The following is a 3,951-nucleotide window of genomic DNA, read 5'->3' as shown; positions in this document are numbered from 1 at the left end:
ACTCTCTGCTGCCGGGTCGCTGAGCCCCCGGGGGTCTCTGGCCCTGCGGGGTGCGGGCTCTCCCCCAGCAGCACTGCCTGGGCTGTAGGCTCAGGACTTGGGGAAAGCAAGCGCCGGTGCCCTGGCCGCCTCTGTCCCAGCCCCCTCGGACAAAGGTGCTGCCGGCTGTGCAGGCTGGGTGTGACATCTGGTGAGAGACGTTCATCAGCTTCATAAGCAAAATCCAGCAGTGCTAGGGCTCCCACGGGGCTGTTTTCTGGGACTCTGAGCAAAACGGAGAGGAGAAGGGAAATCCAGTCTGCACAGTTGCGGGGCAAGGCTTGAAGAGCAGCTCCCACAGATTTCAAACTTGCTAGGAAAGCCTTTCACTCTCAGACCTAATGCTAACGCCGTGGGTTTGGGAGGGGTGCTGTGGTTTCTTGGTTCTCAGGACCGCCGGTGGAGCCGGGCAGGGGGCTGCCGCGCCGGGCCCTGTGCCCCGCTGCTGCAGCAGCCGTCAGTGGGTTTCTCCCTCGCCAAAGGTGCTGTCTGTGCTTGCCCCGCAGGACGGACGTGCCGGGGCCTGGCAGCACCCTGGCACCTGGGTGCTACAGGAACTGGAACCCGCCGCTCTTGGGCAACCTCCCCGAGGACTTCCTCCGCATCCTGCCCCAGCAGACCGCCGGCGCACAGGTGAGGCTTGCCGCCCCGTCCAGCCCGCGCCCCGGCTCCATGGTGTGGCGTGGAGCACCAAACCCGGTCCTCGGCCACCCTCAGCCTGCAGCGTCAGCGCTCTGAAAGCATCTGGGTACTGGGTGCGGACTAAACCGAAAGTCTTGGAGTGCGTCTTGTTGTTCAAGGCGGGACTGAAGTGAGCAGGGTGTGAAAGGGGAACCTTCCAGTGAGGCTTTGATGTTTTTCCTGCCATTACGCCAGCGGTTAGTGCCAGAAATGCCACTTGCAATAAGCACCTAATATTTTAGCACCTAAAATATTATTCAAATAATATTTTAAATTATTTGAAAATCTTACCTGCTACCCTGGTGAGGAGCAGCAGGACCAGCGTACGCTCTTGGGGAGAGCGGCACTGCCAGGGCGCTCAGGGGCTGGTGCAGTGAAACCTGGGTGGAAAATCTAGTGCAAACCAGAGGATTTGCCCCTGGGAAATCAGAGTCCCCATGTGCTTTGGGGTGGTTTCGGCATCACAAGGCTTGGGGATGCGGGTGCCTTTCTGCCCACAGCAGGGCAGGCAACGGGCAGCACCCCGTGGGGAACAAGCAGCCCCAGCACAGACCGCGCTGGGCACCCAGCTCGGCTCCAGGCACGCCGCATGCCCGGGGCATCCCTCGGCCCCTTTGCTAACACAGCAGCCAGCCCGCAAATGGGGCCAGCGCCCTTCTGGCACAGCAAGGGGCTGGGGGGGGCTGCAGGCACCCTGCCTTCCCCGTGCATCGGCTCCTCCCTCCCTTTTTGGCTCCAAAGGTAGCCTGCCACGTTTTCATAAATGATTGCCCTGCAAGTTGAGCTTTGTGGGCTATATTACCTTTCTGGGAATAGGGACGTGCCAATTCATTTGGGCTCAGGGGGAGGAGAGGAGCAGCTGCCCTTTTCTTTCCCTGGTAATTGTGTGCTTTCGCTTTTTATGGCTCTCTGAGAGCAGCTACAAATCAGATAAATATTGTAGGCGAGGATGAGGTTGCGGCTGTAGAGTGTGGCTCTGCTGCTCTCTAGGTGCGACTGCACCGGGAGCCGGGGGAGAGCGTGAGATGCCTTGCGCAGGGACGTTTGTCAGTGGGAAACTGCAGTCTCTGCTTTTTAGGTAGGGGGAAGTAAAAGCAGCAACGCTGGCTGAGACCCTTCTCCCTTGCCTCCACACCAGGTTCTGTCTTGGCTCAACCCCACGGTTTAAAGTTAAAAATCTTCGCAAGTCTGCGCTCTGCAAAGGAGCTCTTCTGGAGGCCCTGGTTCCTCCCTGTGCCACGCTGACCCCAGACCGAGAGGTCCCCGTTCCCGCGTGCAGTGTCCGTCCCCCTTCTGCCTCCGCCCTGTCCCCCTTCCCGCTGGGCAGAGGCAGTGCTGCCCTGTCCCCCTTTGTCCCCTTTGCAGCAGCACTGTCCGGAGCGCAGCCCGGCTGAGGGGGACGGTGCCCCGGGCTGTCGGGCACTGGGCGTAGGAGGGAGGGACCCCGCTGGGGAGCAGCAGTCGATGGCCGTCGGGGCTGAGCGTGCAGTGGTGTAACGGAGGAGCAAAAGGCCAAGCTCAGCCTGAGGTGCTGCTGCAGGGAGCACACCGAGGCCACCGCCCGACCTCTGCCGTGTTTGCCTCCTGCCCAGGGCTCCCACGGCTGCCGGCTTGCCCCACGGGGCCAGGGCTCCCTGGAGCAGGAGCGACGGTGGAAGCAGTACCTAGAGGACGAGCGGATCGCGCTCTTCCTGCAGAATGAAGAGTTCATGAAGGAGCTCCAGAGGAACCGGGATTTCCTCCTCGCGCTGGAGAGAGGTGAGAAGCGCCTTCAGAAACCTCTGCCTCCGCTTTTCGGGTGCTTGCTCCCCCTGTGAAACTGGCTGGTGGCAGCATTGCCCTGCCCGTGGCATCGTGGCTCATGCCAAAACAGAGCCAGCGCAGGATGCGGCCAGGCTGGTGGCAGGTGGTCCGACCCACTGACCCCGGGCAGTGGGCTGCTTCCCGGGCTTCTGCTCCTGGTGCTCAGCTGCCTGCCACGAGGCTCTCCTCCCCCTGCCCACCTCTCTGTGCTGTCTCTGGCAAACCCCAGCAAAATCCACAGCAAGGAGCCTCGGAAATGCCATCCGAGCCCAGCCCAGCTGGTGCACCCTCCCCGGCTGTGTGCCCTCCCCAGGTGCTGGCAGGGCCTGAACTGGAGAGCAGTTTTGCCATGATTGCTCCTTCCCTGTCACCACACTCCTTCCCAGTGAGCCGGCAGCCGGCTGCTCGCCCGGCGCCGCAGGGAGGGCTTGAGGGTGCTGGTGATTTTGCTGCCTCTGAGCAAAGAGCTGCCTATCCCCTCCCTCGTGCTGCTGCCGGCTCTGAGCCCCCTGGCTGAGGGGCCATCTCCCTCAGAGGTCTCGGGTGGTTTGCGCAGGGTTCTGCCTGCACGTCAGGGCTCGCCCCCGGCCACCGCGGCTGGAAAACCACCGGTGTGCTCACCGCGTCCTTGAGGCGGGCGGGCAGGCGGTTCCTCTGCTGCGGTGAGAGGAGCGCTCCCGCCTGCTGTCGCGGGCTCCCACTGAAGTGCTTGTGGTCGCCATGCTGAAGCGAAGCCTGAGCTCCCTCCCTTGCCATCAGCCTCTCCCTCCGCAGCTGTGGGGGCCGTGAGGGGAGAGGAGAGCGGAGCTGTGTGCGCTGCCTCGAGGGTCTGACCGAGCGGGGCGCCGGGCTTTTTGTTTTTCAGATCGATTGAAATATGAGTCAAAAAAATCCAAGTCAACCAGTGTTGCTGTCAGCAGCGACTTTGGTTTCTCCTCCGTAATATCAGGTAACTTTCAAGATGCACGTGGGCATCGCCTCTCAGCAGCTCCTGTGTTCCCAGCCCGCTGCCACTGCTGGCTGCCCGAGGTGGCTGTGGGGGGAGGAAACTGGCTGATCCGTCCCTGCTGCCCCCCCAAGCGCGGGAGAGGAGCTGGTGGGTGATGGGGATGGGTGCTGCTGCCCTCCCTGGGTGCTGCTGCCCTCCCCCCCCTCCCCATATGAAGGCGCTCCTGCATCCTGGCTCCGTCCATCCCTGCGGGTGGGAGCTGGGATCCAGTTCCCAGGGGAGACAAAGCCCTCCCTTGTCTTGGCCAGAGCGGAGGATTGTGCCTGGGAGGCATACTGACTGTTCCCGGGTAATCCTGATTAACCTCGGGAAGTGGAGCAGCTGCCCCGGTTCAGAATTAGAGCTGGTGTCTGTCGATGTCCCCGTGCGGGGGTGGGCGAGACGCAGCGGCTGGGCAGCATGGCAGAGCTCCAGCTGGG

The 3,951-nt window shown here is 62.5% G+C and overlaps 1 protein-coding gene across 1 annotated transcript in view; it reads left to right on the top strand.

Moving 5' to 3' along the window:
• The window catches only part of CUEDC1 (CUE domain containing 1), a 28,225-nt gene that overhangs the window by 21,046 nt on the left and 3,228 nt on the right, over positions 1–3,951 (top strand). The window contains exons 4-6 of the mRNA XM_009329122.1: positions 546–672; positions 2,313–2,478; positions 3,389–3,472. Coding sequence (XP_009327397.1) covers positions 546–672; positions 2,313–2,478; positions 3,389–3,472 — 377 coding nt within the window. The remainder of the gene's footprint in view (positions 1–545; positions 673–2,312; positions 2,479–3,388; positions 3,473–3,951) is intronic.

The sequence above is a fragment of the Pygoscelis adeliae genome, unplaced genomic scaffold (assembly GCF_000699105.1).
Source record: "Pygoscelis adeliae isolate BGI_AS28 unplaced genomic scaffold, ASM69910v1 Scaffold427, whole genome shotgun sequence".
NCBI classification, from domain to species: Eukaryota; Metazoa; Chordata; class Aves; order Sphenisciformes; family Spheniscidae; genus Pygoscelis; species Pygoscelis adeliae.
This window is presented reverse-complemented; position numbering and strand designations above follow the sequence as displayed.